We start from the raw sequence: 22759 nt of genomic DNA, 5'->3' as shown, positions 1-22759 counted from the left end.
TGGAGGGGGCCCAGAGTTCTGGGCTGATGGGAGAAAAATTTAAAAAACAGCCAAAGTAAGAATCAGCCACTGACTCCCTATTTTTGCTAAATCTTCCCTTCCTAATTATTTCCAACAAAGAGTGCAAATTTCCTGCAATTATCTGATATTCTTGGTAACGAATATTACATAAAATATAAACTTGGAAAGTATTCAAGTTGAAGAACTCATATTAGTATAACAGAAAAAATTATACCCCTTTTCAATGACTCAACCTAATCATACACAGCTAAAAAGGGAATTTCATTATACCCATTATCAAAACCAGATGATCATGAAGTACTAATTACCGACATACAAAAAAATTTTCTATACATTCTAAACAATTCACTTGATAATGACACATACTGTACCTTGCAATTTGGTGTTATTTTCATCTGCCTTACAAAGCTTCAATAAAGGCGCTGAGTACTGTTCCAGCATTTGGACATCACTGGAAGACTGAACCACCAGCAAAACAAGTATGCATGCATAATTATAGGCAACCGACTTCTTGGACTTGGAATCACTGAAAGAAGGATATAGGATTTTCCCCTTAAATTCTAGGCTAGCACACTGGATACTTGATAGATTTTTTCATTCCTGAGCCTTTATGAATCTGCCTGCAGAACTCTATCTTCATTACAAGTTCACCTAGAGAATTTTCATACTGTGGAATAAAAATCACTCTCTCTTTATAGTAGTTTTTGAAAGCTAAAACAATTGACAAGAGTTCAAAATATAATTAATATCTGGTCAGTTTGGTTTTTTTACAGTAATTGTTACTTATATAGTTTATACATTTCTTATGTTTCTCCTTTTGAAACTTCAGTACTCAAAAAAAGGGAAACGGATAGCATTGGCTATATTCAAGCAAGCAGAGAGTATATTTTCTTACGCTGCTTCACCACTGCTGTTCAAGAAAGGAATAAATAAATCTGCTCCTCAAGTCATTAGTCTCTCCAGAAAAACATAGTGACAACATTTTCAAGATTTGGGGAAACTTGTGATGGGGGGAGGGGAGGGGGGAATCATCTCTTGTACTGTATAGTCCCCAATCAGGAAAGCCAAGGCAAAGAATGAGTTTCAGCTGGCAAGGAATGTTAGACACAACAAGAAAGAGTTCTTCAAATACGTCATACAAAAAAGAAAGATCAATGATGGTGTGGGTCCACTGCTCAATGGAGAAGGAGAACTGGTAACAGAGCTGCTCAATGTCTACTTTGTTTCAGTCTTCTCACAAAAAATAACGTGACCGGACAACTAATGAAATTACCACAGACAATAAAGAGGGAAAGGATGCATATTGGGAAAAGTAAAGAACATTTCAGAGATCTTCTGACCAATCTGAATTAATTCAAATCAGTGGGGTCAGATGCTATTCACCCGAGGGTACTGAAGGAATTAGCTGAAGAAATCTCGGAGCCACTGGCAATAATATTTAAACTCATGGATGTCAAGAGAGGTCCCAGAAGGCTGAAAAAGGGCTAACTTAGTGCCCATCTTTAAAAAGCGGGGGGGGGGAGGGAAGAGTCGGGGAACTATAGACCAGTCAGCCTGACTTTGATTCCTGGGAAAATAATAGAGCAATGTTTAAAACATTCAATCTGTGAATACCTGGAGAATGAAGGGGTGACCACTAGCAGCCAGCATGGATTTACTAAGAACAAATCATGCCAAACCAGCTTGATTTCCTTCTTTGACAAAGTAACTGGTTTGGTGGATAGGGGGAATGTGATGGACATAATATACCTGGACTTCAGCAAGGCTTTTGACACAGTTCTACATGACATTCTGATAAGTAAAACTGAAGAAATGTGCACTAGGTGGATACATATAATTGGATAAACAATCGCAAACAAAGAGTAACTCTGAATGGAATGATGTGGGATTGGAAGGAGGTCTCAAGTGGGGTTCCACAGGGATCTGTTCTGGGTCCAGTCTCATTTAACATATTTATTAATTACCTGAATGTAGGAATAGAGAGCATACTGATCAAATCTGCAGATGACAGAAAGCAATGGGGATTGCCAACACTTTGGAGGATAGAGATAAAATTCAGAGGGATCTTGATTAATTGGAGAACTGGGCTATAGACAACACAATGAAATTTAACAAAGACAAATGTAATGTGCAACACTAAGGGAAGAACAACCAAATGCACAAATGCAAAACAGGAGATAACTGGCTTGGCGGCAGCACCGCTGAGAAGGATCTGGGAGTTGTGGTGGATCACAACCTTAACAGGAGTCAGCAATGCAATGATGTTTGGGGGGAAACAAAAAACAATTTTAGGTTGCATTAACAGAGGCATAACATGCAAGTCACAGGAGCGGATAGTACCACTCTACTTGGCGCTGGATAAGCCTCAGCTGGAGTACTACATCCAATTTTGGTCACCAATGTATAGAGAGGTTGTAGAGAAACTGGAAAGGATCCAGAGATGAGCGACAAAGATGATCAAAGGGATGGAATGCAAGCCATGTGAGTAGGGTCCTACTAAATTCATGGTCCATTTTGGTCAATTTCATGGTCATAGGATTTTAAAAATTGTAAATTTAATGATTTCAGAAATCCGGGGGGGGGGGGGAGGGGGAAGAGGGAAGACCGAAGCCTGAGCCCCACTGTCCTGGGTGGGAGGGCCAAAGCCCAAGCCCCACCGCCCTGGAGGTGGCCAAAGCTGAAGCCCAAGGACTTCAGCCCCAGGCCAGGGGCCTGTAACCTGAGCCCTGTTGCCCAGGACTGAATCCCGCAGGCTATGACTTCAGCCATGGGCTGTGGGGCTCAAGCTTCAGCTTTGGCCCCAGGCAGTCTAAGCCAGCCCTAGCGACTCCATTAAAACGGGGTCATGACCCACTTTGGGGTCCCAACCCACAGTTTGAGAATCGCTGACATATAGTATAGGCTAAAAGCACATAGAAGACCAGATTTCACAGAGGGAGACAAGACTTCATGGTCCGTGACGCGTTTTTCATGGACGTGAATTTGGTAGGGCCCTCCATATGAGTAAAGGCTGAATAAACTAGGTATGTTTAGTTTGGAAAAGATTAAGGGGGAACATAAAAACAGTCTTCAAATACTTGAAAGGCTTCCGTTAAAAAAAAAAAAAAAAAAAAAAAAAAAAAAAAAGGGATGGAGAAAAGTTCTTCTCTCTTGCCACAGAAGGCAGGACAAGAGGCAATGGGTTCAAACTACAGCATAACAGATTTAGATTAAATCTCAGGAAAAAACTTCCTGACAGTAGGACAAGGAAACAGACTGCTTAGGGAGGTCGTGGAAACTCCTTCACTGGAGGTTTTCTAAAGGAACTGGATAGCCACCTGTCTTGGATGGTTTAGACACAACAAATCCTGCATCTTGGCAGAGGGTTAGACTAGACGACCCTTGCTGTCCCTTCTAACCCTACGATTCTATACTTGGTTTCACAGGCAAACAGTAAGCTTGGATAAAACACTGCCTAATATTTCGTAATTTTTTTTTAAAACTGACCTGTAGTGAAACAACTAAACATTTTTCTTGATGACCTATATAGTTTCTATGCTAACAGATATTTGATTACAAAAGAGGTCTGCAATTTCTATGCTGTAATTCTATTTTGAATCAACGGTAATTCTGCAAAACCATCAAAGCGTAAGGTTTTCTTTTGTTGTCTTCTATGCCATCTATTTCTTTACAAAGGGGACAGCTAGTATATGCAAATAAGGAATAAACACAAATATACCATTACCCTAAAACTTCTTTGGAATAGTATTCCATTAAAGTAATAAGACTTTGGAGATTCTTCTCAAGGCTGAACACATGAGCTACAGCAGATCTTCCAACAGGGTTAAAAGTAATCAGGTAAAGGTTATGAAATGTTCCCAAGAGGTCTGAATGGTCAGTTTCCTCACTGGCTGTGCACCGCTGAAAGTGGCAGAATAATTCTGAAATACACTGCAATGTCTGTGTTGAATGCAGGAGCCACAAGGCAAATGCATCATCACTGGCACCATCTGATTGGAGACCTTCTTCTTGATCTGGATCAGAAAACTGACACAGCGCCCTAATCAACAGGTTTGTTGCTTCATACTCAGACAGGAAGAAGAGGAGACCTTTTTGTGACTGTCCCAGGAATTTCAACACGTCTCTGACAGCCTGAAGCACACCCGGATGAGCACTTGTTATTGGAATGGATAGTAGCAAGGTAATAGATTCCAAGAAATGGTGACTATGAAGGTATCTGCAGAAAGGTAAAACAGAAGTATCTATAACATATGATGATCTGGATACATAGAACATTGACAGAAAATAGATCCTCTGTATCTTAGCCTATATTTTGGACCTCCAAAATGTATTCTTTTGTATATTATGAGAAACCATATATTAACCATACTTCATGATTAAGTAGCAGAATTCAGAGTCTTTTTTGCACAAGGTAATTATTGTAACTATGTAATGAGGAGTAAATCCCCATTGAAATAAATAATGTACACAATAAAATCACACATTGAACACCACCACCAATGAGCAAAAACTTTTAATTTTTGTAATAGTCTAAATTTTGAGTACTTGAACACTCAACCTTAACTTTTTAATACTGCTAGTTTTTTAACTTAATTTCTCTTTAAAAAAAAAAAAAAAAGAACACAACTTCTTTAGGATTCCATCTTTTGCAATATACAGACCCCCTGCCCATTCAGTCCTTGGTCACTCTGCTGCAGCTGCCAAAGATGACAGTGAAGGATTTTGTGATATGGATGCTTGTCCACAGCAGGAACTAGTCTCAGACCATCAAGTGCAAGCTCTTCTGTCTTTTTGTTAAGTGTTTGTACAGTACCTTGCACAGTGGACCCTGATCCACGAACGGGACTCGTAGGTGCTACCATAATATGACTAATAAATAGTAAGACGGTAACGACTTTTGGTTAGTATTAACATAGGCTGAACTGGAAACAACAACATAACTGCAATCCCATAAACCATCCAGTACTCCCTAAAGCTTATTAAAGCAATATGTAAGCCTCCACTAAAGGTATATTAGCAAAGTGAAAAATCTAGCATAATGTTAGTCATTACTTTACTCTATTGCGTATGTAGTCCACAAAACATGCACCAAACTGAAAAAAAGAACCCAGTTCTGGTACCCCAAGCTGGTATCGAAAGTGAACCACAGCTGTCTTACCTGAAAAGGACTGGATAAGGATCATCCCTTTCTGGGGGTCCTGTAATGCGTGCCATTGTTGGAAAAGATTTTACTGGTGGCTGAATCATTGTATGTGGTGCAGTCTCCATCAAATGAAAGATTTCATCTAAGAGGCTAATAAGTTTTTCTACTTCTCCTTCACTGATATTAGAAGATTCCAAAAGATGATCCATATCCATAGGCGCCTCCACATCATTTTCATATTCTGGGTTGGTTCTCTCAAGTCCAAGGTCTGGTTCCTGCTCAGACTCCGTATGATTAGGAAGGGGAGGAGTGTTCTCTGCTAACTGGTCACCAAGCTTTTTAATGTCTGACAGAATCTCATAGAAATGGCATTTCTGCAGAATTGCAGAACCTGCAGTGACTACTCTCACAGTCTGATCTAATAGTATGAGCTCCAAGAGTTTCTGATAACCACTTTTTTCATGTACCTCTAACCCACCTCTTAAAAACATTTCCATTCCCTCAGTCATGCTGATAACACTATCCAAAGCTTTAAAAGCATTAAGTTTAAGGGAGGATGAAACATGATCTGCAAATAACAGTTCAAATAATGCATTAATAACTCCTGCATGCAAGAGTCCCATGATTCCTTGAGTCCCACATTCTGCTAGCGATGACACCAATTTTGTTCCAGCTTTAAGCTGTCGGACATTCAAAGCAATAGGCTGCCTGAGAGCTACCTGCAAGTTTAAAGCCTGCATTGTCCAGTCTACTAATTGGGTAATATCGTCCTGTTTTGTGTTCTTCACTTGCAGGTAGCTTAGTCCTTTTGTTATTAAATTTGGAATTTCTTCTAAAGCTGTAACCCACTTTGCACCCCTTTCTTCCTGATATAATTCCAGGAGTTCAGTTAGCTTAACTGAGGCTTCTACTGCCCCTGAATTTTCCTTGTCTGGATCTTGATCCTTTATCTTACCAACTTCAACCTCAAATATGGTCTTGTAAGGGCAGTTAAAGTACAAAAGAGGTCCAAGCTCTCTTTCATAAGGCTCGTATGTCACAGGTGGCACTGAGGCTAGATCCTCAGGAGTATATTCAATATCAAAGCTTGGATACTTAAATGTTTCACGTTCCAGATCAGCAATTCCATCTTCATCACTTGAAATCTGCTCATAGCCATCATCACCTGCAAAAGAGTTTTAAGTTTAATTTAATAAATAAATCAGTTACATCAAGCCCAGTTTATGAACTTCAGAGAACTACTCAAAGTACAAAAGTAACATACAAATTTCTATTTTGAAAATATAAAATATCCAAAACACTGAAAGATTTATTTCTACCACTATACTTGGAAGTCAAAATTAGTAGACTACTCTTTCTCACAGCACGGCTGCAGCACATCCATGAATAAGGAAGCAAAGAGCCTGTTTACTAGAGTGAGAAATCCAATCATAAAATGATAGTTCTAGACAACATTATGTAACAGCAGCCGCAGCATATATCATGATTACTCTTTTAAACATCTCTGATTCTGAAAGGCTGACACAATAAGCTGAACAGCTGCTAAAAATCTCTCCCTGATAATTTTATTCATTTATTATTATTTATTAAAATCTTTCCATAAATCTAGTTGTCTCTTGTCCTTCTTAATGTTCACTGCTTGGCTGCTCTTCTCTGCTGGAGTCCCTATGTGCCAACAGAACTCCTTTGTATTCTTTGAAATGCTGACATTCTGTTGGAATGTTGGGGCACATTGGTACAAACCATAGCAGGTCCATGGAACAGCAATGGAAGGGTGTCTTGCTCCACACAAGTTAGGCATCAGTGAAGTAGTTAAACAATTTTCAAGGCTGAAAAGCATGGATTATTTTGGGTCGGATTGACCAATTAATATATGCCTCTTTCCTGAGAGCACAAGGGGGTTCTTGGGCATTGGTGAATATCAACCTTCCCTTTTCCTTTCCATATATTTTCACATATCCTTGAAAATTCAGTCTAATTCCTTTCCAAAATATTCAATCCTCCATCATGTAATTATAAAAGTTTGTTACTGTGGTATCAGTCATGAGCAGTGGAGTTTGGGCAGGTTTTATTTGTTTTTCAGGGAATATTGGGCAGGTTATATTTTAAGAAAATAAAGATTATTGAGTTGTCATAGCACAGGGTTTAATACCAGCTATTTTGAAACTTACTTGTTCATTGAATTAATTTGGGTATTTATAAAGTCAAAGGTGCAAGATAGTGTAGGTAAAGCACACACCTTCACAGTTACTGAGATGAAGAATCAGATTTTTTTATTAATAAATAATAAATTTAAATTTATAGTGCCTTTCTTCCACGTTCTTTACAAATTGAGAAAAAGACAAGCTAAGTGACTTGCCCAAATGTCACACAATCAAAGCAGTGATAGAGCTAGGATAAGAATCACATCTACTCACTCAGTCATCTGCTTTAACCTTTTGACTACACTCTCTCAAAAAATTCTATAAATCGCAATCATTTCTATTTGTGTATATTACTCACCTTCACCCTCCTCCTCCTCCTCGCCTTCCTCTTCTTCATCTTCCTCCTCCTCCTCCTCCTCCTCTTCTTCCTCCTCAGGAATACTCTCTACTGTATGGCCATCCTCCTCATCCTCTTCCTCATCTTCCTCAACATCCACATCTTCCTCTTCATCCTCCCCTTCTTCTGGCTGCTCCTCCTCTACCTCCCCTTCATCAGAGTACTGGCCTTCTTGGTGAACGGATGTTCGATCAGGAGAAATTGGCTCAAAGTAGTCCTCCCTGTGATCAACATCATCTTCCTTTTCCCCAGCCACTGAAAAAGTAAGGGATAAATCTCATTACTAAACCCAGTAGTTAATAATGTTTATAGGTTTTGTGGTGTGAACAGTGAAATTAAAAAAAAAAAAAAATTCAAAAAGCATTCAAATGCTTTTACTTCATATTCACTACTATTATTTACCTTATTAGAATTGTATTTACATAAACAGTTCTATGCACTTTTAATCCATAGTAAAAATCATAGACTACTACTGTACTTTGATTCTGTAGTCCTTATGCGGGAAAAAAAATTCAATGAAGTCCATGGAAATTTTGCATGGGATATAGAGTGCAGGATCAGGCACTACACTGGTCTATATTTAACGTTTCAAATGTTTACACTGAATATAGTTATTGAAAATGGCACAACAGAACAAGGGGTTCTCCTACCAATCCTACACTTGCATTGCTTTTCCTAAAGATCATAGAATATCAGGGTTGGAAGGGACCTCAGGAGATCATCTAGTCCAAACCCCTGCTCAAAGCAGGACAAATCCCCAGACCGATTTTTGCCCCAGATCCCTAAATGGCCTCCTCAAGGATTGAACTCACAACCCTGGGTTTAGCAGGCCAATGCTCAAACCACTAAGCTATCCCTCCCCCCCCCCACAATGAATCTGTCAACATCAATGAGAGCAGAAAGCTCATCTACCACTAGGTAACATTGTAGGCCTTTTTCCCCTCATTATCCACTGCTGTGCAGTAGACAGAGAATAAGAATCTACATTAGCTATACCTGCCACAGGCATGGGCTCGTCTTCATCATCGTCAGGAGGTGGAGGGCCTGGAGGAGTCCTTGGTCCCCTGGGCTGTGGTCTTGGAGGGCTCCCATTGAATTGATCTTCTTTCTCCCCATCAACTATATTTTTGTTTTTCGAAAAACAAAAAAATTTATTTTGGGGGAGGAGGATGGAAAATGTAGCACATTTTACAATGTAGGTGCCAACCTTGATTAGGAAGCACCCCTCATGTAGCATATGCACCTTCATCATGCAACATCTAGGGGGCAAGTTAATTAAATGGAAGGTGCCCTCATGCTGAAACCACCCTTGCTGAAGCACACAAAGATTTAAAGCCACCGGGTGAATTAAAAGCTAACAGAAGCCACTGCTTATGAACAAAGACATTTCTTACATAAACACTGTGTTCAAGATTCATTTTAAAAGTTTTTTTAATCATAAGTTACAGTGCAGATTTGTATTTACCTAGCCACTTGATTATTTGCTTTGAATGTGTCTAGTAATAATATAAATCTACCCTGATTAGTTAAAATTATTTAAAATCAAATTTTAATCTGAAGCTGAATGTTTATAGTACAATAGTTATATTTCTACAGTAAAATGATTAAAGATCTGAACAGTGCAGTTCTCTCCCTAATTCTGAAGCCATTACTGAGGCAGAAATGGAAACCTGTTCGTGACTGCTGCACATGGCCACTCTACGTCTGGTATGATCTCAATCGCTTTTTAGCAACCCGGGAGTCACAAACAGAAGGCTAAGTAAAAGGCTTTCCTTCATGTCCTTTAACTACTGCTTTGTTCATTAACTCTCAGTTTTGGAAGCAGTGATTTTAGTCTCCAACACTTTTACTTAAAGTTTAGCTCATGGGAAACACAAATTAATTTACGTCTTCAGCTGCACCCTTTCATCAAGTATCTTGTGATAAATCAAAGTCACTTGCTCTCACTAAAAGCATTAGAAAAAGAAGAGGAACTTATTAAGAAATATTCTATCTAAAACCTACAAAGAGATAACATGGAAAAAGACAAAAATTTACAGCTGGATAATTAAGTCCAATGAAATCTCAGAATATGAAGATTACCCTTTAGCCGCTGGGATAATTAATTTTAATGAAAGAAAACTTTTGCTGTCCTACTTCAGATAATTCTGACATACTTACCATGTTTTGGGTTTCTTTTCAAACCTGGTTGTTGCTGGGGAGGAGGAGGTGGTGGTGGAGGGGGTGGAGGAGAATCTCTGTCATGACTTATTACCCTATCAACTGATCCATATATTGCTAATGTCAGACAGTTGTACCAGCCTCTTAGGACCAATCCATCCGTGTTGACCTAGTTTGTAAAAGAAAAAGCATCTTTAAAAAACTCAAAGTGAATTTGAGGATTTTTACTTAATTTTAAATTATTCGTTCTGTATGGGTATATGCTTAAAATACACACAAGAAAAACTGCAGATTAATATATTTTATATCTCTTCAAGGTTTTGAAAAATTAAACATATTGATTATACCACATGAATAATTTTACAACAAAAAGAATTCATTATAACACATTGTCAAAGCCACTACATCCAGTTTATTCAAATATTCAATGGGGCAGATCGCACTGGAATGCATCAGACAAACCTAACGGATATGCTCGGATGTGGGCTACAATCATCAATAACAATTCTGTTTTGTAACTGTCAAAAAATTATTAAATGACTTAAATAAAGAGCTTTATGTAGCTCAAAAGCTTCTCTCTTGCACCAACAAAAGTTGGTCCAATAAAAGATGTTACCTCACCCACCTTGTTTCTCTAACAAATTGGTACTGATATGCCTCTGTATTAGTAATAACTAATCTGAAAGGAAAAAGGCTAACCCCTCTTTATTCTTCACATATTAATATACTCGTGATGTTTGATTTTAGTGTTTTCCAAACATGCAGACTGAGACCAGTGACTAGACCCAGACATGAAGTGGTTTGGCTCTCTCAAAATGAAGCAACCCTGATCTCAAACCCCTTCCATTTCATCAATCAAGCCAAATTCTGAGGTGAACATCCACCAAGATGGCTGCGATCACCCAGTTCATTCTTATTAGTAAACTTAATAGGAGCTGTTGAGTGATCAACACTTTTAAAAATCAAGCCACTTACTTGGAACATAACTTTAGGCTAATTTTTAAAATCATGGCCCTAGTGTATTATACAATTGAACTGTATGGACTAGCTTAGAATGAGCTCTCCAGAATAGGATCTTCCCCTACAACTGCTTGCACAGTGCTAAGCACGCTAAATAGCAGCGCCATGGTATTCAAATAATAGCCACACCGGAATAAGAAAAACATTGAAATTATAGCATAAGTAGGTACAATTATTACCTTTGCATTGGGTCTAAAGATAATTGAAGAGTTCTCATCATATTCAAGGCTGTTAAACAGAACACAAACTTATTTTTCAATGTTTAACAAAAGTCCTTTACACACAAAGTATGGACATTTCTGTACGTGACCCTTTAAGAATACCTTATTTTCACCTTAAGTGAAAGAAAGAATGAGACATCAAGCCAGTATCAAACACTACACAATATCTATGCTTATCAACTTAGGAATGTAAAAAGCCCAAAGTACTTTCAATATACATTGACATTAAAGGGACACTGTCAGTTTAAAAATCACAGTTGGGATCTTCTACCCAGACCCTTTAAGCATAGATCTCTCTCCCCTTACACAATGAATGAAGAGGGGGGCAACTAGGGTTCATGCTAGGGAAAGAGTAGAAAGAGGCAAATATGGAAGCACAGATGGGCAGGCCTGGATGTACATGCATCCTCTAGTCTCAAAGATTTTCAAGAATAGATAAATTCTAAAGCTGTACTATCTTTTCTGCTGGGCCATCTCCCCTCAAAGAAATCTTAAACAGATCCACAAACAGGGTGGGGTCACGGTGGAAGAAACAGAAGCATGCTTGCAAACAAAAAATTGTGAATTTTTGTTATTAACAGTGTTTACAAGTAAGGGCCCAATCCTAGAAACACTTTTTACTAACTATAATACTTATTAGCTTCAGTAATCCCATTACAGAGAACAGGGCTACTCAGTGAAGTATTATGTCTACTAATCACTATCAGACCCTAAACCTTTATTTTAAAAAATAAGAAACTCTTTTGGAGATTTAACAATACTGTATTGAATTTCTCATTTCTACACATCAGGAAATGCAGCACATTCTTCTACAGAAAAACATTCAGTGCTATGCAAAAAATTCATGAATGTATGAAGTACATGAATTCACAAATTCTTACCTTCCCAGCCTGTCAAAAACAGGGGCACTTGGCTTGCTGACATTGTTGAAAAACAGGTCTAACTGAAATGTATGTGGGGATGTCTCTCTGGTGATAGAACAAAGGTAAAAATTAATCCTCTCAGGCTTCACTTAACCAAAACAAATAAGACCTGAAATCTCTAAGATGTTATTGTTTAAAACCTGAAAGAAAATACTAAATATATATATATATTGCATATTCAGTGAATGCATAAGCACAGGCTACCTTCCTATATTGCAGTTTTTAACTGTGATTCACAAGTCCCAAACAAAATGCAAGGAATGTGCATCTGAATATTTTAAGACTTACCCATAAGCTCTATTGTCAGGCAAACTTGTGTGAGCTCTTACTCCTGGAGGAATGACACGTACTTCATTTATGTAAACCACACATGGAAAACGAACTACATCTATATTGGTACTTTGCTAAAAACAAAGAGCAAACAAAAGTTATTAAGCTTGAAAAATACTATATTGTTTTTACTTTACATTCCAACTTATTTATGTACCCTCTATTTAAAAAAGCACAAACTTAAAAATGACAATCCTGATAATTTCTTTAACTTCTTATTGTGACAACACCTAAGGTTAATGTAATTGAAAGGGTTGAGAAAATCTTCTCCCCCTTCCTCCCCCTCAGTTTGTACATTTGAAAGCTTCTTGTGTATAGAAAGTTTCATTGTTTCCCCTACAGAATTATTTCCCTTTTTATTTGTGAGGCCCTTTCAAACAGCAACAAGGAGGAGAAACATTTCGAAAATTATAGTAAAGACAAAAATTGGCAGAGGAACTGAAGCTACTTTCAAAATTCACTAATTTTCAAGTGGACAGTGCCACTTTAAACACTGCCAAGTTTATTACTATAGAAGAAATAAAACATGTTCTAATTTTAAATATCAGAAAGTTATTTTATTTTTTTAAGAGCAGCTAACACTGTTGATGATATTAAAGACTACAGCCGGAATTTTGTGAGAGCTATGCAAAGATACTATTGGGTGCTGACTTTTCTACCTCTGCAGCAGCATTTGAAAACTTTCAGATGCTTCAGACATTTCTGCTGACATCATGTAAGTCAGAGATGGCAGAGACCTTTCAGGCCATTCAAACACTAGGACATAGATATGTTTACACAAAGAAAAATATAAACAAACACAGAGCTATGATGGCTTCCAATGTATTAGAAATTGAAAAATAATCAGAGTTTATCAAAGTAAAAGACACTGCCTCAGCAAACCACTGACACTGATCATTGAAAGTCTCTTTTCACTAAACTGTATATATCCTCATGAGACATTTATAAAACAGGAAAAATATATTTATCCGTAAATACCAGACAATGTGCAAGGAATTAAATTGTATTTCTTACACATGAGCAGTTACTTTCCCTGAGGCTCATGATCACATTTCTCAGTAGAACAGCTTAATACTATATATCCACTAGCCGGCCTATAAATTAACTACCTATCAACACATTCTAAAAAGTGGAACTGCAGTTAAAAGATTTTTAAGACAACGGGAACAAAGGGAAACTAGATAGCTCATGAGACTGCTTATGGGATACAAAATCTTTCACTGTTACATCATCTGTTCAAATCAAACTCTGGTCATTAGTATCTGCTGACTTTCCAGCAATCGATGTGAAATGAATTCATAGCCTCATTCAAGTTTCTAGAGAACAACCACACTGCACAAAGCCACCACTATAATTGAATTCCTTGTAGGAAGACTTATCAGAAAAGCAAAGGATTAAATGATTATGAACATTTAACTAAACACAACTGTGCCATTAATGGGGAAGAGGGGGCTCATACTGTTAAAATGTTTTTTAAGAACTATTTTAAAATACAAGAATGATTTTTATGAGCTGTTTTAACGAAGTCCACACTAACATACAAACATACTAACTTTGCACTAAGATGACAGTGCAAAGTGCAAGGTCACACACTTAGGGACAAACAATAAGAATTTTTGCTATAAGCTGAAGACGCAACAGAGGAGGAGAAGGATCTGGGTGTACTGGTTAATCTCAGGATGATTATGAGATGCCAACGTGATGCAGCAGCAAAAAAGGCTAAGGCAGTCCTAGGATGAATCAGGAAAGGTATTTCTAGTAAAGATAGGGAAGTGTTGTTACCATAATACAAGGCACTGGTGAGACCTCATCTGGAACAGTGTGTGCAATTCTGGTTTCCCACATTTAAGAAAATGAATTCAAACTGGAACAGATGCAGAGAAGGGCTACTAAGATGATCAGAGGAATGCAGAATCTACTTTACAAGAGACTTAAGGAGTTTGGCTTGTTTAGCATGACAAAATGAAGGCTGAAGGGTGATATGACTGCACTCTATAAATACATCAGAGGGATAAACTCCAGGGAAGGAAAGGCATTATTTAACTTAATGGCCAATGTTGGCACAAGAACAAATGGACATAAACTGGAAATCAATAAGCTTTAGGCCTGAAATTAGGTGAAGGTTTCTAACCATCAGAGGAGTGATGTTCTGGAACAGCCTTCCAAAGGGAGGCAAAAAACCTAACTTGTTTTAAGACTGAGCTTGATGAGTTTATGGAGGAGATGGTATGATGAGATTGCCTACAACAGCATATGGGCCAATCAGGACTGCTATTAGCAAATATCTCCAACAGCTAGAGATGGGACACTAGATGAGATGGGTTCTGAATTACAACAGAGAATTCTTCCCAGGTGTCCGGCTGGTGTGTCTTGTCCACATATTCAGGGTCTAACTGATCACCATATTTGGGGCCAGGAAGGAATTTTCTCCCAGATCAGACTGGCAGGGGCTCTGGGGTTTTTTTTGCCTTCCTCTGCAGGCTGGGGCATGGGTTACTTGCTGGTTTGAACTAAAGTAAATGGTGAATTCTCCGTCACTTGAAATCTTAAATCAAGATTTGAGGACTGCCATAACTCAGCCAGAGGTTAGGGGCCTACTACAGGAGAGAATGGCTGAGGTTCCATGGCTTGCAAGGTGCAGGAATTCAGACTAGATGATCATGATGGTCCCTTCTAGCTTAAAGTCTATGAGTCTATGAGCATCATTAAAACAATGGAGTGGGATGTTGCTCTTAGTGCTCACAATTTATGAAGAAGAGAGTAGATCACAAAAGTTGTTTGCTTTACAGATTTTTGCTTTGTTTTACAAATATATTTGACACAGACATCTTTCATCTGGTCCTTTCATTTCTGCTAATACCGTGGAAACATCTCTCATTCAGATTCCAAGCCAACAAAGCACTTAAGCACATGCATACCATTAATCATATACGCACTCCTACTGAAGTCAACAAAAGTGCTCACATGGTTAATGTTACACATATGAGCAACTAAAAACATAGGATGAGAATCTGTGCCGCACTTCTAAGAGGCGCGGTACAGAATTTGTCGCCGTGCAAGGGGAAAGGGTGGATGGTTTTAAGCCCCCTTTGGGCCTTCCCCATCCTAGACTATTCTGGGGAGCTAGAAAAAGCTCCAGCATAACTCAGACAGGCCCCTGGGGCCTGTCTAAGGATATGTCAACACCACAAATGAAAGTATAATTGTACTGCAGGAAGGCATACCCACATTAGTTTTAATCTGGCTAGGGCGGGTAACAAGAGTTGTAGTGAAGTCAGGGTGGCACTGGCTTCAGCACAAGCTAGCTGCCCCAATGCAAGCCTGCTGAGGACTCTAGTGCATACTCCAGTTTCTAGGCTGCACTACAGTCCATGTTACTAGACAAAATGTGGTGGGTGGCATATCCATGCTACCCTAAGTTACATCAGACTCAGGTTGCCTTATGGACAGCAGCGCTTCACAATACAGCCCTGCTCCCCACACATAACCCATACCGCCTATGGGGCTTACGATTGAGTCCTCAAAAGGTAGCCTTAGGGCTGTCTTCTATAATGCTTATGCCAGGGAAATCCTTCCCCAGCTGCAACTAGAGCTTTTCGGGCTCCTTTACACAGCTCTATACTTTTTTTTTTTTACCTGCCATAACGGGGACAGAGTAGGGTGAGGTCTCATCCTTGGTCTTAAAATGGAACTGCTTAGACAATTTTAAATATAATCATCACAAGTGTTCCAGCTATAATTCAATATATGGAGTAAAATAAGTATCAAAACAGTGTGTGCATGTGAGAGAAAAACTCCCACGTGCAGATCTACTCTAGTCTCCTCACTTATTTAGGAAGAAGGATCTGTGGAACTCTTTGCCAGTGGATGTTGTGAAGGGCAAGACTATAACAGGGTTCTAAAAGGAACTAGATAAATTCATGGAGGAGAGATCCATCAACGGCTATTAGCCAGGATGGGCAGGGATGGTGTCCCTAGCCTCTGTTTGCCAGAAGCTGGGAATGGGCCACAGATGATGATTTGATGATTAGCTGTTCTGTTCATTCTCTCTGGGGCACTTGGCATTGGCCACTGTCAGAAGACAGAATACTGGGTTAGATGGACCTTTGGTTTGACCCATTATGACCATTCTTATGTTCTTAAGGGAGACTCCCTCTGTGGCATTAGTTTTAAAGCAAAAATTAAAATCTCCACTGGCAGAGATTAAGTATTTTGCTATGTTTTTAATCACGATTTACACATGCCACAAATGTATTCAGTGTTCTAGAAAATTTGTGTTTCCATGTTCCTTAGCTTCTAAACTCTTTAAAACAAGAATGGTCTTTTTGTTATGTTTCTACAGTGCAATAGGGCCCTGATTCATTGCCCCTAAGCACTACCATAACAACAACAGTCATGATAAATAACAATGAGCAACTAAGGACACATTATCAAAAGGATGTGTACCAGACAGACCATCATTTGTATGGAACAAATTTGACAATATTTTTGCAAGCACAACTATATGGCCTGTATAGACAAATGGAAAGGGTTTGTGAGCACAGGAATTGCTACACCAGATCAGACTTGATCGCTACCTAGTTCAGGATTTTGTCTGACAATGGCCAGTCCCAGATGCTTTAGAGGAAGGTGTAAGAACCCACAGCAGGCAGACGTGGGATAATCTGCTCCATATTAGGTATCATCCTGATCTCTTATAATTAGAGACTGGCTTAATCCCTAAAACTGTTAATTAAGAATGTAAAAATGGCCATACCGGATCAGACTAATGGTTCATTTAGTGCAGTATCCTGTCTTTCGACAGCAGACTGTGCCAGATGCCTCAGGGAGAAAAGAACAAAACAGGGCAATTTATTCAGCAATCCATCCCATGTCATCCAGTCCCAGCTTCTGGCAATCAGAGGTTTAGGGACACACAGAGCATGATGCTGTTTCCCTGGCTAATAGCCATTGATGGGTTTATCCTCCATGAACTTGTCTCATTTGTTTTTCAAGCCATTTATACTTTTGGCCTTCAAAGCGTCCCCTGGCAATGAGTTCCACAGGTTGATTGGGCACTGTGTGAAGAAGTATATCCTTATGTTTGTTTTAAACCTGCTGCCTGTTGATTTTGTTGGGTAACACATGAACCAGGGGTCACATGAAGGGATAAATAGCACTTCCTTATTCACTTTCCCCACGCCATTCATGATTTTATAAACCTTTATCATATCCCCCCTTAGTCGTCCCTTTTCTAAGATAAACAGTCCCACTCTTTTTAATCTCTCCTCATATGGAAGCTGTTCCATACCCTTAATCATTTTTGTTGCCCTTCTCTGTACTTTTTCCAATTCTAATATATTTTTAAATAGGCCAACAAGAACGGCAAGCAGTATTCAACATGTCAGCATACCACAGATTTATATAATGGCATTATATTTTCTGTCTTATTATCTATCCCTTTCCCAATGTTCCTAATATTCTATTAGCTTTTTTGACTGCCACCACACATTGAGCAGATGTTTTTGAGAGAACTATCCACTGTGACTCCAAGATATCTTTGAGTGGTAACAGCTAATTTAGACCCCATCATTTTGAACATACATTTAGAACTATGTTTTCCAATGTACATTACTTTGCATTTATCAACACTCAATTTCGTCTAGACATAAGACCGGCCATACTGGGTCAGACCAAAGGTCCATCTAGCCCAGTCTTCCGGCAGCGGTCAATGCCAGGTGCTTCAAAGGGAACGAACAGAACAGGTTATCATCAAGTGATTCATCCCATCACCCATTCCCAGCTTCTGACAAATACAGCCTTGGGACACCAACCCTGCCACTTTGTTGCCCAGTCACCTAGTTTTGTGAGATCCGCTCATAACTCTTCACAGTCTGCATTGGACTTATCCATCCTAAGTAATTTTGTATCATCTGCAAACTCACCACCTCACTGTTTACTCCTTTTCCCAGATCATTTATGAATATATTGAACAGCACTGATCCCAGTACAGATCCTTGGGGAACTCTGCTATTTACCTCTTTCCACCGTGAAAACACTAAACACTTTTATTTTAAGACCAAGGTGACAGCCATACAAATGTCCAATCTCTTTTGAATCTAGTTAAATTCTTGGCCTCGATGACTTCCTGCAGATCCACTTTTGACAATTTCATTTTTAACATCATGCTTGCTTAAAGATATATCTCTCCCACACAAAGTGTCACATCAGGTGACACAATCACTGACAAAATTCTCCGCTGCTGCAACAAAAGTATCTTTGCAACACTGGGCTTCTGTGGCAACAACAAGGAGGATCTGTCTGTAGGGTTATCCTCTGAGACTGGGAGCTTGGTACATCCACACTACGCCTACTGTGAAATGGGACACAAAGGACATATGAGCCTAAATAAATATTCCCCACCTCCTCATTAATTGCTGCAAGGGAGAAATGCACCATAGGCTCCAGAAAAGCACTCTTGTTCCTGACATCTCCCCTCATCCTCACTCACATAACCTTATCAAACTGTCCCTTTTATAATTCCTCTCCCATTTCCCCCTTTCTCCATCACCCACCCCTTTAACTTCCTCCCCATCAAGTCCTATTTTCTTACTCAGCTACCTCCTCATTAACACCCACCCCATTTCTACGCTGCCAGTCACCTGCACAACAAGCCTTGATAAAGTTTATGGGGCAGGGAATATCCACCTGTTGTAGCTTCAATGCATCAAGCATCTGACCAGGCCGGGGCTTCACCGTGTGATACGAGGGCACTGGGGGTGTCTCCCCTGCATGCTTATGCCATGACGGCCCCCCTACCCGGATCTGGAACAGGCAGCGTCACCCTCCCAGTCCTTGTCCCTGCCCCTCTACAGCCCACCCCGAGACTCGCCCCCGCCTGCGCTCTCCCACGAATCCTACCCCCAGCCCAGCCCCAGCCAGAGTCCCCGCGCTCTTGAGCGGGCCAGCCCAGGGGGAGAGGGGAGAATCGCTCTGCCTGCCTCCCTCCCTCTTTCTCTGAGGGCAGCTGTACCTCCGCGCTCTGGTGCTTGAAAGTGTCTAAAAACAGCAGCTCCGTTGCGGTGTCCGCCGCCATCTTTGCTCAGCAGCAGCGGAAGCACTTCCGGGTGAACGCAAGCGCTTCCAGGGTCGCTCGCGGTGCCTGCGCCCTCCGGCCCCTCCCCAGGGGCTCCCTGGAGCGCGCATGCGCACGCTACTGCGGCTGGGGATGAGTGAGTGTGAGGAGCAGTGGGAGTCGCGGAAGGTGTAGTGGCGGGACAAATGTGCTGGTTGCCTTTGGGCCACTACCTCGGCTGTATGCACTGAGCCCCTTAGTGCGGGCAGGGGTCCATCACCTGTATTTATATTGTGTTCAGCACCCTAGAATTTCATGGGAGGGTTCATTTAAGGCGAGGGAGAACATTGAACCGGGGCGGAGGGGAATGATCCCTTACTTAGGATTCTCCTTCCAGATGCTGTCATGGTATCTTCTCCCACTAGGAAACCTCTCTGGGGGAGGGGACTCCTGTTATTAAGAGATAGGTAATAGTAGTGGCGGTCTTGAGTATTAGAAACACAGATAGTTGAGTTTGTGGTGACTGGGAGAACCACATTGTGATTTGCCTGCTGGGTGCAAAGGTTGTGGCTACCTCAAGACATCTAGACAGTCTTATGTGCAGTGCTGGGGAAGAGCTGGAGGTCATGGTACATGTAGGTACCAATAACATAGGGAAAGGCAGGAGGAAGGTCCTGAAGGTCAAATTAGGCTGCTAGATAAGAGAGTTAAGTTCAGGACCTCAGTAGTCGCATTCTCTGAAACTGTTTCCAGTTCCACACACAGGGCCAGGGTAGACCGGCAGAACTGCAGGGTGTTCATGCATGGATGAGACTATGGTATTTAGAGGAGGGATTTAGGTTTATTAGGAACTGGGGAACCTTTTGGGAAAGGAGGAGCCCACAAAAAGAGGATAGGCTCTACCTAAACCGAAATGGAACTAGATTGTTGGCATGTACAATTAAAAAGGTAGAGGAGTTTTTAAACTAAGCACGGGGGGAAAGATAACAGGTGTAGAGAAACACACACATGGGTGGCAGGTATAATAGCCCAGGGGAGGCTGAGCTTCCCTTGGCGCTGCTGCCGGACCCCGGGTTTGGGGTGAAGTTTTTCATTTATTATGCCCCATGCAGGTTCCGGAGCAGCTGAGGAGGCAGTATGTGCTATTCAGCTTCCTGTGGGATTACTGATGAACCCAGAAAGAAGGTGAGTAGCACATACTGCCTCCTGAGCCACCCCGGAACCTGCATGGGGCATAGCAAAGCTTCTTCCAGAGGAGCGTTGAGGGACGCACACTTTTCTCCAGATGGCTTGGGGTCTGGGGAGGGGAAGCGCGGCAGCAACTGGGCCAGGACTCCGTGCAGGGGGGCTCAGGGCTTTGACCAGTTGGGGGCTCCTCTGGGCAAGTGTGTGTGGGGCGACTGAGGGCTCTGGCCATAGAGGGGGAGGGGGGCTTTGGCTGGCTCGGGGCTCCTCCAGCCATGGGGGAAGAGGCTCCAACTGTGGGGAAAAGAGGGGGTCTTAGGGCTCTGGCCGGCTCAGGGCTCCTACGGCCGAGGGGGGGGGGGGAGCCGAGGCTAGCCTCCCCAAAGGGGGCTCCACCCATGAGCACACGGTTCAGACAAAGACACCCCTTAGAGGAGGATTTATTAACAGGAATTTTCTATATTCCTGTAAAGAGGTGAGGACAAGTTGTTAAAGTACAACTGAAGAGAAACAGTCAAATGAAAAAGAGTACCATTCAATTACGTCACAAAAAGGCAGACAGCTAAAAAGTGACAAATTTTATAACTGCTTGCATACAAATGCTAGAAGTCTAAATATTGACATTGATGAACTTGAGTGCCTGAAATTAAATGAGGATATTGATATAATAAGCATCACAGAAATTTGGTGGAGCGATGATAATCAATGGGACATGGTAATAGCAGGGTACAAAATACATAGGAATGACAGACTAGGTCATGCTAGTGGCGGGAATGGAATATGAAAGAAAGTAGTGTCAAATATATATCTAAAATCTGAAATTAATCGAACTATACCATACAATCTCTATGAACAGAAATTGCATGCTTGAATAATAAGAGTGTAGCAGTAGGGATATACTACCGACCATCTGAACGGGATGATGGTGGTGATTATGAAAATAGAAAACTAAGTAAGAATGAGGGATTTCAACTATTCCCATATTGACTGGGTACATGTCACCTCAGTACAGGATGCAGAGTTAAAGTTTCTAGACACCTTTACAGCATTACCTCCTGTAAATGTAAACCAACTTGTTTGTCTGAGCGATTGGCTGAACAAGAAGTAGGACTGAGTGGACTTGTAAGCTCTGAAGTTTTACATTAATGACTGCTTCTTGAAGCAGCTAATTTCCCACAAGGGGAGAGGCAATTCTTGATTTAGTCCCCAAGTGTTGCACAGGATCTGGTCCAAGAGGTGAATATTGCTGAACCACTCAGTGACAGCAACTGTAATGTATATAATTTAACATCCTTGTGGGGATAAGAAGGGGAATACCAAATAAGCCCACCACAGTAGCATTTAACTTCAAAAAGAGGAACTATACAAAAATGAGGAAACTAATTAAACAGAAATTAAATGGAACAGTCACAACAGTGAAATGCCTGCAAGCTGCATGGAAACTTTTTTAAAACACCATAATAGAGTCTCAAATTAAATATATACCCCAAATAAAAAAAGTAAGAGGACCAAAAAAATGCCACCATGGCTAAACAACAGAGTACAAGAGATGGTTAGAGGCAAAAAGGAATCCTTTTAAAATTGGAAGTCAAATCCTACTGAGGAAAATAGAAAGGAGCATAAGCTCTGGCAAGTCAAGTGTAAACGTACAATTAAGCAGGTCAAAGAAGAATGTGAAGAACAACTAGCAAAAGAGACAAAAACAAAAGCACATTTCTATAAAGTAGATCAGAAGCAGGAAAACAAAGTGCTGAAGGAACATTCAAGGAAGACCAGGCAATTGTGGACAAGCTGAATGAATTTTTTACTCTTCACTGCATAGTATGAGAGGGAGATTCCCACATCTGAGTCATTTCTTAGGTGACAAATTGAGCATTGTCCTAGACTGAGGTGTCAATAAAAGAGGTTTTAGAAAAAATTGATAAATGAAACAGTCACCAGGACAAGGTGGTATTCACCCAAGAGTTCTGAAGGAACTGAAATATAAAATAGCAGAATTACTAACTGTGGTATATAACATGTTGCTTAAATCAGCCTCTGTACCAGATGACTGGAGGATAGCTAATGTAATGGCGATTTTTAAAAAAAGGGTTCCAGAGGCGATCCTGGGAATTAGAAGCCGGTAAACCTAACTTCAGTAGTAAGCAAATTGGTTGAAACT

At 40.4% G+C, this 22759-nt stretch overlaps 1 protein-coding gene across 3 annotated transcripts in view; it reads right to left on the bottom strand.

The window, feature by feature from the left end:
• The window catches only part of VIRMA (vir like m6A methyltransferase associated), a 37671-nt gene extending 18221 nt beyond the window's left edge, over positions 1–19450 (bottom strand). For all 3 annotated transcript variants that reach the window (XM_054017412.1, XM_054017413.1, XM_054017414.1), the window contains exons 1-10: positions 19372–19450; positions 12318–12433; positions 11988–12074; positions 11065–11113; positions 9866–10034; positions 8702–8824; positions 7667–7960; positions 5180–6329; positions 3746–4237; positions 393–547 (exon numbers count right to left, since the gene is read on the bottom strand). In XM_054017412.1, the coding sequence (XP_053873387.1) occupies positions 393–547; positions 3746–4237; positions 5180–6329; positions 7667–7960; positions 8702–8824; positions 9866–10034; positions 11065–11113; positions 11988–12074; positions 12318–12433; positions 19372–19434 (2698 nt within the window). In that variant the 5' untranslated portion in view covers positions 19435–19450. The remainder of the gene's footprint in view (positions 1–392; positions 548–3745; positions 4238–5179; positions 6330–7666; positions 7961–8701; positions 8825–9865; positions 10035–11064; positions 11114–11987; positions 12075–12317; positions 12434–19371) is intronic.
• Between the last annotated feature and the right edge of the window lie 3309 nt (positions 19451–22759).

The sequence above is a fragment of the Malaclemys terrapin genome, chromosome 2 (assembly GCF_027887155.1).
Source record: "Malaclemys terrapin pileata isolate rMalTer1 chromosome 2, rMalTer1.hap1, whole genome shotgun sequence".
NCBI lineage: Eukaryota > Metazoa > Chordata > Testudines > Emydidae > Malaclemys > Malaclemys terrapin.
Note: the sequence above shows the minus strand (reverse complement) of the source record. Positions and strands in the feature narration are given on the sequence as shown.